Source organism: Gymnoscopelus microlampas (assembly GCF_963454915.1).
Source record: "Gymnoscopelus microlampas genome assembly, chromosome: 16".
Taxonomy (NCBI): domain Eukaryota; kingdom Metazoa; phylum Chordata; class Actinopteri; order Myctophiformes; family Myctophidae; genus Gymnoscopelus; species Gymnoscopelus microlampas.
The window spans coordinates 39,975,049-39,992,171 of record NC_139953.1 but is presented as its reverse complement, the minus strand read 5'-3'; the positions used below and the strand labels follow the sequence as shown (position 1 = coordinate 39,992,171).

The following is a 17,123-nucleotide window of genomic DNA, read 5'->3' as shown; positions in this document are numbered from 1 at the left end:
TTTCAATGACCATTGTAACTCGAGAGAGCGTACACATTGAACCAAATGGACCTGAACGTTACATATCCTGCTAAGGGACCCCTAGGGTCCCTGGAACCCCACTTTGTGAACCACTGTTTCAGAGAATAGACGTAGTTTTTTTGGGTTATTTTTGTTAAATGACTGATGTTTCGTCACGCCGGGAGACAAGTATGAGCGACTGTTTTGCTTTGGTTGAGTTGTTGTGATGATGAAGAGTCAATCCGTTTTCGATTGGTAGCGTCTGCCCCCGCCGCTATGATGACTGGCGGGCGACGTGCTGACGTCATCCAAGGGGAAATCCGTTTAAGGAATTGTTGTGTTTCTCTGATATCACATCCATGTGATGTTTATTTATTATACACAAATACTGGTACAAAATGACACTTTTTAAAACATTTTTTAAATTATTATTATTATTATTATCATCATCATTATTATTCCAGGTCATGTTTTTTTATGTATTAGTAACAAACTTGTTAAAATTAAATTCAATTAAAAAACAGTTCAATTAAATTAATGTATTGCTTTACTGTCTCTGGTAGCAAAAGCATTGATTGTTTTAAATTCAAGCTGCACTATGTAACTTACCTCTTTACCCCGGATTTGAACCCGGTTTCAGCCTGCCTGCTTGCTCAGGGGATAAATTGAATCTTGACCATCAGGTCAATAATATTCGTGTCAGATCCTGTGTCTAGGTGAGACACGACCTTTGGTTTGACACAATCTAAATGTCTCAATAGAAGAGCAGGGAGACAAAATACAACCACCCCAGTTGTATAAGTTATATTGTATTAACATACTCTACCATACGGATTGGACAAAATTAAATTGTATTCATTAAAACAAAAATGTTACATAGTGCCGCTTTAAATAAATACAATGTTAGCATCAAACACATCAAACACAAGTGATACTTAACAAAATCCTTTATTAAATATTTATTACACCATCAATGATAACAGCCATTTGGACAATCATAGATATGCAACACTTGGATTGCAAAATAAGAGTATATGAAAAGCCTTTTAGTTCATTCTAACCAAGAGCTTTGCGTTACAATAATAAAATAACAGGGCTTAAAGGTAGGGTAAGTGATATGTTTTTGTTAGAATAAGTGTTAAATTGCTATTTATTCTGAAAGTACTCATTGTTATATACAATACAGTACAGTAGAGTGTTTGTTCAGTAACAGGAGTCTCCATGTCTCTCCAGCTGTTGATTAAACAGAAAATGCATTTTCAGGTCGGGATACCAATTTTATCCAATCAGGACAGAGAACTCAGTCAGGATACAGATTAAACAAGTGGAATTGGAAGCGATGACACAAAGACATCAGCAGACACAATTGGAACTGGAACACAAAAAAATGAAGCTGATAAATTGGTACTTTCTCCTGATTGGCTGAGGATTGGCCACCCACCTGAAAATGTATTTTCTGTTTATTAAAGATCTGGAGAGACGCAGAGACCCCTACTACTGAACAAACACTCTACAGCAATGACTACTATCCCAATATAGTGCTTTAACCTTTTAACAAACTAAAAAAACGTTGTTTTACCCAAAATAATATCACTTACCCTACCTTTAAAGTCTACACTCCGTAAAATGGACGGTGTGGCTTGCCAAACAGAACTCAGAATCATCTTTATTGAATTGATCCATGTACAAGCATAGCAGTGCTCCGTTAGCTTGTAGATCAGTTATTTTAGGGAAGCGATATTGTCGTGCGAAATTAATATAAATTAAAGCTGTGCAATCAGTAACTTTTATGTCCTTCCCGAGTGTAAAATTAGCTATTTGGTCCAGAATGTTATAGAAAACTTAAATAATTGGAAAACGGTCTTAAGTAATGTAAAATATACAGAACATGATAGAATATTTGACAATTCAGGTCTAATATTTCTACAAACTGCTACAAATTGCTACAAAACCTGTATATCCACTCAGTTTGGGCATAAACAAGAAGTTGAAGGGTACATTTAAGTCTGATAATGATAATGATGATGATGATAATGATGTACCGTGCATGTTCAAATCACGTATACTTTACATTACTTAAGACTATTTTTCTAATATTTCATCTTTTAACATTTTGGACAAAATAGCAGATTTTACATCAAGGTGTCCACTCTTCCTTCTTGTATCCCCTCCGACCACTGCTACCACTGTGCTATCAATATTGTATTAACATACACTACAATACAGATTGGTTAAAAAAATATGTTTTATTCCTTAAAGTCAGTTCTGGTATTGCAGCTTTAAGCTTTAGAGAGGGTAATAAACAGACAGGAGAAGGACAGATACAACGCAAAGCTGTAGCTGTTACACAAGTGCATCATTTAAATACGTCTCCAACTGGCAATCTGATCTGAGCATGTGCAGTGTCTCTTTCTCTACACCAGTCAGTCATTCTCAAACTTTGTTTTGCTTTAAGGGACCCCCAGTTTGATATACAAGACTCCCTGTATCACACAATGTTTATCACTGGGAACCCCAATCTATTGTTAATTTAACTCTGAGAGTGTACAAATGTAACCATTTGTACACTCTTCCATTTGTACACAAACTTCAATTTGTACACTCTTCATCAGCAGGGTAGTTCAGGCACACACACACACATACATCCACATAAGTACAGCTCAGGCATTGTTATATTAAAGACACTTCCGCTTATGTGTGGGTGGGTGCATTCATCCCATCTTCTTCAATCACTGTGCCCACAGTACAGTCAAATCACGGCCTCTATTATCGCTAAGGCTTCGCTCAGAACGCCAGCAAATCCCATTTGACTGTCCAAACCGCTATTTGCAAGCGATCAGATCGGTGTTGTCTATTCAGACATCGACGTCAACCTATCTGCATTGGTTGCTGTGCTATCAACATAACATAACAGATGTGTGCGTAATGCTTATGACTTATACTCTGACGGTGTCGCTTACTGAAAATAGCCGATCTACAAGCTCTTTTCTTACAATCGGGGCGACAGTTAAGTTTGAGTGTCTGTGACGTAACAAAGAAAGCTTATAGCTCCAACTCAATTCAACACTGAACTACAGTGTAAATCTCAATGGAACCTACAGAAAACCATATCGTACAATACCTTATAGATCAGCTATTTTTCTATGAGCGACATTTCGAGCGTTGTTTCGACAGAGTATAAATCAGGCTTCAGTGACAGAGTGTCCAGACGGAGACACATCTGTAGAAATCCGATTTGAATCACATTTCAAACCACCTAAGGAGGAATGTGGTTCAAATCTGATTAGCAAAAAAATCTGTTTCCTTGAATGAGGATATTGTTTGGTGTTCAGGCTTGATAAAAGAGAATGTAAAACATCCGCACACTGGTTTTAAAGCTCCCAAACTATTTTATTATGAGTATTATTATAATATATATACTAAGCCATACCCGTGGGGGGATGTGCGCACATGATCTGGCAACCCGGGAGCCTGCGAACACAAAAACGCTAATAAACAGCTGACAGTTGGGGAAAGCGGAAAAACGGGCTTCGCTGTTCCGTGCACATGGTAATAATGGTCAATGGCTGTGTGCAAATTCAGATCAACTGCTCCAGCCACTGAGGAGAACCGGGCAGAACAGATTTTGGTCTCACCACCACAGAGCTTTGTCGAATTATAGGAGGATATATATTTAAAACCAGTGTGCAGATGTTTTACCGTCTCTTTGATTATTGTGTTGATGTCCAGCACCTGGCCTACTGTACATACAGGTACAAGACATGCACACAATCTCCTCTTTGAACAGACTTGATCAAAACCAATCTGATACCAATTTGGATCATAGGCCACAAATCTGATGTATTTGAGCCACCGGTCTGAACACAGCCTATATGCATTCCCCTGCATAGGGTGCAAAGTTCTCCACATCAGCCTCAAACACTGCCAACAACACAAACATGTTGAAACCAAATGAAGCCGGTTGCGGGGGTTGTTTGTTAGGCAGTGGGCATTCTCAGCGGGCAAGAAGAATCCCTGTCATCGCCGAGCGGGTCGATTCCCGCGTCAACCGATCGAACGAACGAACGATCGCGACACAGCCGTTCTCGTTCACAACCAGCTGTCCCTCTCCTCCTCGAACTTGAGCGGGTCGATGAACGGCTTGTCGATGGACTTGATCATCAGCTCGCCGCAGTACACGCACTCGCACGCCACGATGTCGTCGATGTCCGACTTGATCTGCTCGCGGCTGGTGCCGCTGCTGGTGCTGGCGGCGGCGGCAGCAGCAGCGGCAGCAGCAGCAGCAGCGGTGCTGCCCTTGCCCAGGCTGGCGGTGTCGCCCTCGCCCTCCTTTAGGCGATGGCGGGAGCGGGACGACTGCGCAGCGGCCGCCAGCTTCTTCTGCAGGTCGTCCAGACGACTCTGCTTGTAGGCGGTCAGGTGAGGGCTCACCTCCTGAAAGATCACAATTATTACAGTTAATCAAACACATCCATTGAATTGATTGTTAAAAAAATATGAATAATTTAACACAAAATAATCGATTAGTAATCCATCCCTATCTTGGGCATGTCATTATACACTGTGAACATTATCAAATAATTCAAAAATAAATTGTGCAAATAGCCCATTACACTCACAACGCGTAGATTGGCTGTTTTTACTATTTTTCAATGAAATCATTGTGGAACAAAAGTTTTGGAAAATGTGTGAACATTTGTGCAAATCTTTGAATATATATATATTTTTAAAGCGATTTTTTTTTACTCAAATCTTTGCTTCTCGGGGTCCCTGGAACAAAATATTTTGAGATCCGCGGCCAAATACATATTTTGGGGGGGTCATAGACATGAAAAGGTTTTGAACACACCACTGTACCAACATAAGTTTTTTTCAGAAAACTGTTAGGATTTAGAACAACTTTTTTTTTTATCAGCCTCAGGTTAATGGGTTAAAGGTGGTGATCAGTGCAGCACCTGGATGAGGCAGTCGTAGTGGAACATGTGCCCACACAGGAACAGGTAGAAGGGTCTGTTGAGCAGGGGGAAGTCGCAGGCGGCACACTTCTCCTGGGACTCCACCATGCCGTACTTGTTCCTCATCTCCTGGATGTCCTCGCGGATGCGCTTGGCGCTCTCCGTGGCCTCCTCCATCTCCTGCTTCAGCTCGTCGATGTGCCGGTTGTACTCCTCCAGGGAGCTGCAGATGGCCTCCTAACACACACACACACACACACACACACACACACACACACACACACACACACACACACACACACACACACACACACACACACACACACACACACACACACACACACACACACACATTAATAAAGGATAACGTTGCTGTCTGTCCGGGGCAGAAACCCCTCATCTCCATATTCTAACTTTTTGTGTGTTTTTACTTTTTTTCATAAATGAACGCCCTTCTTGATCATACTACAGTCACGCGTTTTGAGCTTGTAGATCTGCTACTTTTGCTATTTTTGTTAGGGCAAAATGTCCCTAAATGTATAGTAGAGGAATAGACAATTTTCCTGGTGCTCACAAGAGACATGGTTGTTTAGGGTTAAAACATTTTGTATACAGGCATTTTACTTGTAACAAGAGTGTTTTTTTATATTGTATTATTGATACTTTCCCTTAAGTAAAAAATATGAGTACTTTACTTTATTTATTTCCGGGACAGTGCACATTAATGAACATTTCAATCAACAAACATATCATGTAAATATGCCGGATTTAGCTATAAGCTCATTTCCATCCGTAGTCCCACATGCAAATACACTACAGCTACAACATGACAAAACAGAGAGAACATACAATTGCCTAAGAACAAATTTAAAAAATACCATACCTAGTTTAAAACCCAACTAAAAACCCACATACCTACCACGGTCTAATACCTAAACAGTAGAATATCTAAAGCCTAAAAAGAAAAGAACTTGGATCCAGACCTTGAAGTGGTCGATGGTGACAAAGTCAGGGAAGAAGGGCAGAATGTCTTCTATCTTGAGCAGGTTGCAGCTGGACAGACAGTTCATGGCCTTCTTCACGTCCTTCTCCTCCTGGACCACGTGACGCGCGATCTTCAGCCACAGCTTCTTCCTCAGCTCCTCGTCATCCTCGGGCAGGTCGGCGCACGACTTGGCCAGGTCCACGTCCACCTGAGAACGCATGTAAACCGCAGGTTCAACACCAAGTTCATGGCATTTGTCAAATACAAACAACATGGTAAATAAAATACAACTATATCACACATTGCAACTCACGTACAATCTAGAACAGGGGTCTTCAACGTTTCTCAGGCCAAGGACCCCCTAATCGAGGGAGAGATGAAGCAGGGACCCTCACTACATGTTGTATAAAATTGCGTTGACAGCACTGTAATCGTGTTGTTTTTTTATATTCATGTTAATGTGTATTTAATCACTTAAACTTTCAATACATAGTAAACTTGACCTTTCACTCTGTACTTGGTCTGCTCTTTTTTCCTTCTACATCAAACCGAAAATAGAAGATCTACAAGCTCACAACGCCTCGCAGCGCGAGGCGTTGTGAGCTTGTAGATCTTCCATTTTTGGCTAAAGCTCTCCTCAGAATAAGGATGCCAGAGCTCAAGTGGTTAATGTAAAAAAAAAAGTTCCTATCACACAAAGATTTGGCGGACCCCCTGTAGTGACTCTGATCTAGGGGTCCCCGGACCCCCTGTTGAAGACCCCTGATCTAGAAAACACGACATGACTGAAACGTACATTCAAGGCCAGATCCACGGCCTCCTCGTAGAGCTCCATGATCCGGTAGACCAGGACGCAGGCCTGCAGGAACCCGTGCTCGGCGCACAGCCTCAGCGCGTACTTCAGGTCGTAGTGGATCTCCGAGGCGTGCGTCCCCGCCTGCTCCAGGTACCAGAGCAGGGAGTCGGGCTTGTACTTGGCGTAGAGAGACAGCAGGTAGTTGTGGATGGCCTCCTCGGTGACGGTGAGCTGGTAGACGCAGAACTCCATGTAGCGGATGGTCTCGTTGATCTGCTGGGTGCTGCCCATCTGGCTGTAGTTCATCAGGGCCGGGATCAGCTTCTTGGGGTCCAGCCGCTTGCCCATCTGGATCCAGGCGTCCACCACCTAAGGGGGTCCCCAGCAAAAGAAGTTAATAAGGCGTCACAATCAAACCATTTTAAACCATTATTTTATACTTTGGCTATTCAAAAATAGCAGATATCGAAGCGGCTCAAGCTTGAAGATCTGCTATCTTTGAAAAAAACATTAAAAATGTGTGTTTGAATATATATATATTTTTAAAGCGAACATTTTTAACTCAAATCTTTGCTTCTGGGGGACCCTAGAACGAAAATATTTTTGAGATGATGAGGGTCGGCGGCCAAATGCAAATAATTTTAGGGTTTTTTGACATGAAAACGTTTTGAGAACCATTGATATAGCAACATAAGTTTCTCAGAAAACTGTTTTCAGACATTTTTAGAATGGGCCTCAGGTGGGATATTCAGTTGTCAAAGCAGCACCGCAGTAAGGATGAAACAAAGGTACAGACAAGTAGGAACACACGAGTAAAGTTCTCAAGGGCCCGGCTTACTGGGCCGGCCCCAACACTTACCATATTTTTTGGCAAATTGCGCAAATAAGTGAGTGTGTACTGTCCTCAAATAAAAGTCACGCATCCAACAAGCTTTGAGCTGAGCCGGCCAAAAACGTCGGGTCGGGTAGGGTAGGGTTGGGTTCGGGCAGAATTTGAGAACTCTACACTACGGGGGTCGGCAGGGGCTCAGGAGGTAGAGTGGCCTCTTGGGAATCGGAAAGGTTCCTGGTTCAATCCCCGGCTCCACCTGATTTACTGTCGAAGTGTCCTTGAGCAAGACACTGAACCCCTAACTGCTCCTGATGAACAGGTCGGTGCTTTGCATGGTTTCCTCAGATTAGTTTTTGTCTTGATGATATAGTAAGTAATAGTAACGGTGACGTACCTTCTTGGGGATGTGCTGCATGAGCACGGGGGAGAACTTGTAGAAGAGCTTCTCGTCACAGTGCTTGGAGAGCACCTCCAGGGCGGCGGTGTAGTCGTCGTGCTGGCAGTGGTGGGAAATGACCCTCTCGTAGTCCTGCATGATGACGGAGAAGTACACCATGTCGTCCACGTTGCCGTGGCTGGCCAGCAGGTCGTAGATGGTGGAGCGGTTGTTGAACAGGCACTCCTTGTGCTTGGCTCCGCCAAGGAAGCGGCGGAACTCGTCGCGGGTCTCCTGAGAAGTACAGTAGGGCCATGCGTTGTGAGATTGTAGATCGCCTATTTTAGCTATTTTCTAAAACATTTAAAATATAAACTTCTTAAGTATATTATGGCCTGTTTTGATCATAGTGCATTAATTATTTTGATTATTGGTACTTGGATATGTCATGTCTTTCTAAATTTGTCATATCTGCCGTGTGCAGTTTTTGTTTACAAAGCCTGTTTACAGTTGAGTGAGAAAACAATGTTGCACATTAAGCTAATCCTCTGGGGACCGCCAGTTTGGGAACAACCGACCTAATGCATGTCAAACTGGGGGGGTCCTTGAACGAAAAGGTTTTTAGAGAACAAGCACCGACCTGGAAGACGAGCATGTTCTCGTCGCTCTCCAGCCGGCCCAGGCCGTTGAGGTAGAGCTCCGCCAGCCAGGTGACCAGCAGCGTGATCTGGGTCCGCTCGCTGGCCTTCAGGTTGCTCAGCTTCTTCAGCAGGAACTCCTTCAGCGCGTCCTCCTGCTCCGCCTCGATGAACTTGAGCGCGATCTCCTCGAAGTAGTTCTGCGTGAGCGCGTAGCACTTGGCGCTCTCCAGGTAGCGCTTGTTGGCGAAGCAGTGGTCGGCCTCGCGCGCCAGCACCGTGTCCATGCACTCGGGGCGGTCGCGGCAGTACTCCTTGGCCAGGTCGAACTTGCTCATGTTCATGTACATCTGCCAGACGTCGCGCGCCTCCCGCTGGATGTGGTAGCGGAAGACGGCGCGCTCCGTGTAGATCCACACCAGGCCGCCCGCCGGGTCCTTGATCATCTTCTTCAGCGTGCCGAACTTGTCGGGGAAGATGTCCTCGTAGACCGCCTGGCCGTTGAGCGTGCAGATGGCCTTGACGCGGTCGGGCAGCAGCAGCAGGAAGTGGAACTGGGTCAGGACGATGGAGATGGGCTTGTTGAAGCCGAAGTCGATGTCGTCGGTGTACTCCCACACCTGAGACATGAACAGAGACGAGAGAGAGAGAGAATTTTTTATGATCGATTAAATCAAATCAAGCTTACAAAGCGCCACGATGCAGCACATTGTGAGGTTTTAAATCTGCTATTTAACCCATTAATGCCTGAGGTTCCGATTCTACAAGTTTTGTGAAAAACATGTGTTGCTATAATATCAGTGGTTCTCAAACCTTTTCATGTCAAGGACCTCCATAGTTATATGTATTTGCTACTATTTGGCCTCTGATCCCCATCTGAAAATATTTTGTTCCAGGGACCCCCCAGAAGCAAAGATTTGAGTTAAAACATTTTAAAAATATATATATATTAAAAGATTTGCACATATTGTCATGGTTTTTCAAAAATAACAGATCTACAAGCATGAATATCTGCTATTTTTGAATGGCCAAAGTATAAAATAATGGTTTAAGTGGTTACACAGATGCGTTTAATGGATTAATATATATAAAAATGTTCCCTTCTAAAATAAATGTTCTCTTTTTTTTATATAAAATAGTTTCATTAACTGTTGCACACCTAACCCATTAAGACCTGGAACGCAGCTGTGTCACTTTAGATTTCTTTGGCTATTCAAAAATAGCAGATATACAAGCTCATAGCGCGGCACAGAGTGCCGCGCTATGAGCTTGTAGATCTGCTATTTTTTTTTAATCTTGAAAAAAAAAAATTGATTTTTTTTTCAAAAAACGTTTAGAATTTAGAAAACATCTTTAAGAATCGCCTCAGGTCTTAATGGGCCAAATGAATCCAAACACTCCCTTTACCTGTACATCACTAAGGAGGGAGTCAGGCCTGACGTAGTCCAGCTGGCCGTACAGAACTCCATTTCCCATCATCCAGGCGAAGGCCTTGGGACAGGAGCGCAGCTTGGAGGTGTAGAAGGTGATCTCGCTGTAGCCCATGTTGACGGGGAACTCCTGGAAGCTGGGCAGGAGGTCCTGGTTCTGGGCGAAGATGGAGCTGAAGCCCTGCTGCTCCGAGCCCTCCGGAACCTTCCCCACGAACTGGAAGAGGCGCTTGCGGGTGGTGGCGATGATGAAGTACTTGTTCTCCAGACCGCGCTCCACCTCCAGGCAGCAGACCGGCGCCGGCTTGCCGTCCTCCTCCACAGAATGGACCTAACGCAGGAAGTAGGACAATTTTCATACAGTGTAGAGTGTAGTGACCTGTAATTACTGTATATAAATTCAGTGGATCTTTTGAAGCTTTATATGTGCACATTGTGTAGACTTTTTTCAGATTATTGAATATAATCGCTAGCACTGTGTTAAGTGCTGGTTCAGTCAATATATTGGCCATTATTAAACATTTCCAGTCTTTTTTCCAGTCAATTGTGCAGCCAATGTGCCTAAATTAGCCTTGAATTACTTTCAACCTGGCCTCCCTAGCATGTCATTACAGGTGAATAGTTTTAAAAACAGCATGCAACACCGAGTGCATTGATAGTAAAAGCTCAGTGCATAACTGTAGTCCCAGATTGGCAGAAGGTGGCATACCTGTGAATTGTTCCGGTTCAGTTTCATAGCTTGTTTGATTTGAACCAGAATTTGTTTCCTGTTCAAATCTGCGGCCAATCAAAACCGGAACAGTAAATGTACATGCCACCTTCTGCAAACCTGGGGCTACAGTTATGCACTGAGTCTATCTAACTATATAAATGGCGACCCACTTCCGCACCCTCGGTGCGGACACCCCACAGCTCTGTTATCGAATAAACAACGCACCGCCAGACCACATGTCGCCAACTGACTCGCCACGGCGGCCGCGCTGAATTTACGCCTCGCGTAGGGGACATCTCATTGCTCACTACACCTTTTCCACCGCGCAACATAATTAATTCTACTCACCAAATGTCGGACAAAACGGAAGGGGAGGCAGCTTCGTACCGTTTACCGTGCGCACGACCTAATCACCACAACAGCAGGCAGCCGGTGCGTTTTTTTTTTCCTTTTTTTCCAAAAAAAAAATTTGGTCACCATTTTCTCCAGGAACCATTTCTGGTGTAACGCCACCGGCAGCATGCGCTGGGTTGCCAGGTTTGCACAGCCAGCGCCAGAAAGAAGCAACCACCTACATCAAACAAACAACACCCATCCCAAGGGCCCCGCCCTCTTCTACGGGGGTCCCCACGCGCCCCTACACTTACAGGGGGTCCACACGCGGCCACGCTGGGCCCCGTGCGCGCCGGTGCGGGGGTTTTTTCCTTTTTTTCCAAAATGTTTTTTTGGTCACCATTTTCTCCAGGAACCATTTCTGGTGTAACGCCACCGGCAGCATGCGCTGGGTTGCCAGGTTTGCACAGCCAGCGCCAGAAAGAAGCAACCACCTACATCAAACAAACAACACCCATCGCAAGGGCCCCGCCCTCTTCTACGGGGGTCCCCACGCGCCCCTACACTTACAGGGGGTCCACACGCGGCCACGCTGGGCCCCGTGCGCGGCTGGGGTTGAGGGGGGCGTAGCCCCCCGAAACTCTAGTATATATATATATATATATATGAGTACCATACCTTGGTCATTTGCTCTCATGTTTTGCTTACTTGAGCTTGTTTTTCTTGACCACAATGTTATAAAGTAATTGTAGATAGCATGTTATTTAGACAGAGGTTAGATTCATTGTTTACCTGGTATCCTTTAGTTTCAAAGCACAGATACTTTTTTGACAGTATATCGTTTAGACCAGCGGTTCTCAACTATGGGTCACACGACCCAAGTGGGGTCGCGGGAAGGTACCGTTGGGGTCGCGCATTGGCAACCAAAAAACAAAAAAAAGTGAGGTTGTCCACTGGTCTGCTAAATGCCTAAAATTTAAATATGATTCCTCAACATCTCTCATCAGAACAGAAGAGATATACACATCCACTCTCTGCTCTCCCCTGACCTGTTTGAAGTACTGGTCCGGGTTGGTGTTGAACAGGCTGCCCTCCGTCGCCGAGATCTCGGCCTCGAAGATGATGCCCTGGCCGGTGCCCACCAGGATGGGGCCCGTGTTGGCCTCGGTGCCCAGCAGCTTGTTCCAGCCCACGCTCTCGATGAGGTGGCCTCGCCAGCGGGACAGGCTGCGCACCTTCTGTGTGTTCCTGTTCAGGTAGAGACACTCACTGGTGCTCAGGCTGATCACCAGATGGGAACCTAGCGTGATGATGAGGAGACAAGGGACAGGCGTTCAATCAATCAATCAATCGGGACTAAAACAAAAACAAAGGAGACCTCCACACTAGCGCTGTGTTTACTTAACCCATTGAGACCTGAAGCCGATTCTACAGGTCTCCTAAATCTCAACAGTATTCTGAAAAACGTATGTTTCTATATCAGTGAAACATACGTGAGCTTGTATATCTGCTATTTTTGAATAGCCCAAAGTGTAAAATAATGCGTTTTAGCTCCAATCTAAAAATGACACAGTTCCAGGTCTTAATGGGTTAACATTTAGAACAACATCCAATCCTGTGTTCTACACACAGCCAACCAGTTGACGACATTGCAGATTGAGGCTTTAACCTTTGCTTTTATGAAATATCCGAGACCCTGACCATTAGGGTTTTATGGAAAATACTTCTGAACATGTATTCTATTGCTAGTTTGACCCATTCCATACTTCATTTACAGAATACATACAGCATCAATGTGCTTTACATAAACAGTAAAAGGAAACTGGCCCTATATTTGGGATGTAAATTCTTTTCACAATTTTACTGAATTAGCTAAAATAGCCCATCTACAAGCTCACAACACGTCGCAATACAATGCTTTGTCAGCTTGTAGGTCGGGTCGGCTAATTTTGCTAATTTCACGAGACCTCATCATATGGACAAAGTATAAAATAGGGCTTGTGTGGTTTAAAAACAAAACACTTTTAAAAGGAGTAATAAGTAACTAGTAAGGTTTTACTCTTCTTGAATATCAACACTGATAATGAACAACAGAATGGAAAATGTTCTTCTGGAGTTTAGAGTATCTATCTAGTATTTGTATTTGCAGTCATCACATCGATTTACTGTAGACTGAAACATTTTCAGCCTGTTTGTTAATGACGCTGCCATTTCCACAGCGACCAGCACATCATTTAATCGCAAGGTGACCTCCCGGTTAATGAAATGAATCAAAACATAAATTATCACCCAGCCCACGTGTATCATGATGAATCATTTGCTCTTTAGAAAGCCTGGCATTGCATGATAACACACAGAGCATCAGACTCACAGAGACGGTTGCCATTTGATGCGAGTGAGCTGACATTATATAACCGTCACCTTTATTACATTTTACTTGACGATTAATTATCACTCAAATAATTGTGATTAACGATTTAATAGTGTTTGTCTCTGGATTATGAATACAAAATACATTTCTGTTTGGCTTTTAGACTTAACGTAAACAAAAGGTGCCTTACATAGTTTAATAACTTCATACTTTAATAATAATAAACGTGGGTGTTTTCTTTTCTTTTTTTACCTGTGGGGTCCAGGAATAACTTGTGTACTTTAGTGTCATCTTTCCTCCCCAGCTCGATGTGGTTGGGCTGATCCGGCTTGGCCAGGTCGATCCTGAACAACAAGACAACAACACCGTCTCATTACAAAACATACAATGGATATTAATGTCAGACAGTGGATATCATTGTTGCCGGGCAGAAACATCTCCATATTTTTAACTTTGTGTTTTTTCGTAAATTAACGCCCTACTTGATCATACTACAGCATCACAAAAAAAGTATCAATCAAAAGTAGCAGATCTACAAGCTCAAGCTTGAGCTTGTAGATCTGCTGCTTTCGCTGTTTTTGAATTTTAATCCTGAAAAGTAACAGTTTTGGACATTAGGTTTCCACCCGACAGAGACGATATAATCACGCCACAATCACCATCAATCACATGGCCTAAAAGGCTAAAATACTTTTTTTCAAATTCCAAAGCATAAAAAGTGGCAGATCAGCAAGCTGGAAACATTTTGAGATTGTAGATTTGCTACTTTTGCAGTTTTGCTATTTTTTAATTTGAATCCTGAAAATTAGCAGTTTTGGGACATATGAGGTTTACACGAGGACAGAGACGATATAGTAAGTTATGTCTCACCATAAGTAACATACCGTAGTTACTAGTTACATAGTATATGATATTATTAGAACAATGTCAATCACGAAATCTTGTCATTTGTCATTCCTTTTATAAGACGGAGCAGACAGCTTACCAACAGGCACCAACAGACACCATATCGTTAGCCTGGTCCCAGACAAATCTGGCATTGCAAAAAAAAAATTGCCCTTGGCAGATTAGGTCTGGCCCCTCTCAATAGAGATTTTATTTCTCTCCCATAAGTTGTGAGGGACCAATCAGAGCCCAGTGTGCAAATATTTGTTGTAGATCGGCTATTTTCACTTTTTTTGTGTGACACTCTTGTGTGATGAAGTAGGGCATTCATTTACAGGGGGGATGTCAAATATATCCAAACATTTTCCAAAACATTTCATTAACTATTTCAAGGATTTTCATGACCGTGGGAACCCTGGCTACACTCAAACAATGTCAATGTCAATCAGGAAATGTTCTCATTTGGCATTCATTTTATAACTACTACAACTCAACATTTAATCGCATAGAATAGATAAATGACGCAATTACAGATAAGGTGCTATCAGTAACAAGTCAATCAAAACCAGTTGTTTAGAGATATCTCTGCATTCGATGTCAAGACAATGTGTTCTAATCAACATGTATAGCCATGATCACAGCTAATACAATCAGGTTACCATACAATCTTAAATTAACCTTTAATACTGTGTAATTAGCTGTGATAAAGGGATGTTTTTTTTTTTTTTTTACCTCAGTAGTGTGTCTTTTCCCAGGCTCATGCACAGCTGATTGTTGCACACTGCAAAGTGGTTGATCTTCTCCGGTGGAGAGAAATCGATCCTTTGCTTGTTGAATATCGGCTTCTCCTCTTCCAGTCTCACATTCACAAAACCTTTGGGAGGACAAACAAAAAGTCAAACCTAAACATTTATGAAACAATAAACGTTATAAACGTTGTGGATATTTGTAGCTGTTATTATTATTAACCACTTATATAGTGATAGCCCTGGGATTAAAGACTATCATAGACGTATTTTATCGAGTCTGACTTGCAGTCAGACTCGATAAAATACATCTATGATAGTCTTGATCCAAGGCTAATATACAGGGGTCATCAATGTGTCCGTACACGGACAAATGTGTCTGTGGCTAGACTTGGCCTTGTCTGTGGACAATTTTAGATTTTTTACATTATTTTGATCATAAGACTCAATTACTGAGTCTCAGTCTCCAGGTTTTCCTCAGAATATGCATGTCACTTATTTACTATGACTATGTAGGTGTCACTTTTTATTTTCAAGGACCCCCATAACTCTGAGAGTGCACAATGCATGGTGATGACCCCTTCATTGTAAATTCACACACACACACACACACACACACACACACACACACACACACACACACACACACACACACACACACACACACACACACACAGAGAGGGGGGTGGGGTGACTTTACACACACATCGCCATACTGGCTTGTGGTAGACATTTGTCAAAATTCTATCTTTACCATGGACATAAAAAATGGTGGAAAATTATAACCAGAAACACACAAATACAATTCTGAGTGCACAAATGGTACATTGGACCCTTGGTCCAATTGTAAAGGTTTGTGTGTTTCTGGTTATAATTTTCCACAATTTTTATGTCCATGGTAAAGACAGGACAAATGTCCACCACAAGCCAGTATGGCGATGACCCCTGCTAATATAGTGGTAATCAATCAATAAGTGGGGTCCTCAGCCAAATACATAACAATCTGGGGGTTCTTTCCTTGACATGAAAATGTTCTGAGAACCACTGACCAAAATAGGGACACAAGGTTGAAAGAGAGGTTAGTTTGGTGTAACCAGTATGATAATTGATTGATTGAATATATTAACAGTTTGCAGAAAAAAGAACACAGGTACAGTTCAGTTCTATACTAAAGGATGCTAAAAATGATTACACGCAAGAAAGCACTATGGCTTGTTTCCATTGGGGTCCTGTGTATTCAGTTCATATAGTGGTCATCAAAGTGGGGTCCTCATCCAAATACATGACTATTTGGGGGGCCCAAATTGTTATGTATGGTCAGTCTGAAGTTCTCAAACATTTGCATGTAAATGTTTGATACATTTGCATGTAAATGTTTGAGAACCACTGTTAGTTTGGTAAAACCGGTATGAGAATCACATTGATCACATCATCTTCTGTTGAGGGGTCCCAGCAGAGCACCATAAGGCCCCCCGGTGTACCTGAGTGTGTGATGCCGATGTTAGCAGCCGACAGGCGGCCGTGCTGCTGGAGGGACTGCCTGGTGTTCTGGGAGTCCTCGTATTCATCCAGGATGGAAGCCATGGCTCCTTGATTTAACACAGACAACGCTTAGAACCTATATGTTTTCCTTCTTCATGCGTCTATTGAGAAGATGATGTGTAATAAACTATGTTTATTAGAGTATTAAATGATGAAATAACATTGAAAACACTCACAGCTACATGACACAGTAGCATAGCTTCCGTGTGTCTATGGGTCAGTCATGTGACCAGGCTGTGTGTTGGGTCATGTGACCTGAGTTGATGTAGTGCTGTTCGCTTGGCAGCAGGGGTCGCAGTGCTCTCACATTCTAGCTGTAGATCACCATGCTGCTGTTCCATAGGTTCTTCCTTGTGCCAATTTATTATGCTGATTTTGTTGTAGAAATTATGATAATAATAATAATAATAACAACAACTAATAATAATAATAACAAATAATAATAATAACAACAACAACATATAATAATAATAGTAATAATAGTAATAAAAGTAAATAAATCAAAACAAGTGAGAAATACAC

At 42.7% G+C, this 17,123-nt stretch overlaps 1 protein-coding gene across 2 annotated transcripts; it reads right to left on the bottom strand.

Moving 5' to 3' along the window:
- Positions 1-932: 932 nt before the first annotated feature.
- Positions 933-16,800, bottom strand: vps18 (VPS18 core subunit of CORVET and HOPS complexes). 2 transcript variants are annotated; one of them, XR_014602622.1, is made up of 12 exons: positions 16,541-16,800; positions 15,046-15,187; positions 13,681-13,772; positions 12,107-12,357; positions 9,990-10,343; positions 8,585-9,202; positions 7,963-8,238; positions 6,737-7,105; positions 5,939-6,148; positions 4,956-5,192; positions 2,569-4,434; positions 933-2,406 (listed from the first exon to the last, which is right to left on the bottom strand). XR_014602622.1 is itself a non-coding variant. In XM_084083132.1 (11 exons), exons 1-11 carry the CDS (start codon positions 16,641-16,643, stop codon positions 4,090-4,092), a joined length of 2,997 nt encoding a protein of 998 aa, XP_083939258.1. In that variant the 5' UTR covers positions 16,644-16,800; the 3' UTR covers positions 933-4,089. The 2 variants fall into 2 exon arrangements, 1 of the variants encoding a protein (XP_083939258.1); XM_084083132.1 differs by having other exon boundaries at positions 933-4,434.
- Positions 16,801-17,123: the final 323 nt, after the last annotated feature.